We start from the raw sequence: 206 nt of genomic DNA, 5'->3' as shown, positions 1-206 counted from the left end.
GGGGTGGGGGGGGGGGTGGCGGCGCACGGACCGCGCAGAACTCCTCGAAGGATATCCTCCCGTCGCCGTCTTTGTCGGCGTTGATGATGGTCTTGTCGACGATCTGCTGCAGCTGCGTGTCCTTCAGGTTGTTGCCCACCATCATCTTCAGGACCTGGAACAGCTCGCCGTTGGAGATGTAGCCGTCCTTGTCCATGTCGTAGATG

At 61.2% G+C, this 206-nt stretch overlaps 1 protein-coding gene across 1 annotated transcript in view; it reads right to left on the bottom strand.

The window, feature by feature from the left end:
- Position 1: 1 nt before the first annotated feature.
- The window catches only part of LOC109527623 (calcineurin subunit B type 1), a gene marked incomplete at its 3' end in the record, with an annotated part of 584 nt that continues 379 nt past the window's right edge, over positions 2–206 (bottom strand). Inside the window, exon 3 of the mRNA XM_074895039.1 lies at positions 2–206. Within this exon, the coding sequence (XP_074751140.1) occupies positions 2–206 (205 nt within the window).

The sequence above is a fragment of the Hippocampus comes genome, unplaced genomic scaffold, assembly GCF_001891065.2.
Source record: "Hippocampus comes isolate QL1 unplaced genomic scaffold, H_comes_QL1_v1.1 scaffold301, whole genome shotgun sequence".
NCBI lineage: Eukaryota > Metazoa > Chordata > Actinopteri > Syngnathiformes > Syngnathidae > Hippocampus > Hippocampus comes.
Note: the sequence above shows the minus strand (reverse complement) of the source record. Positions and strands in the feature narration are given on the sequence as shown.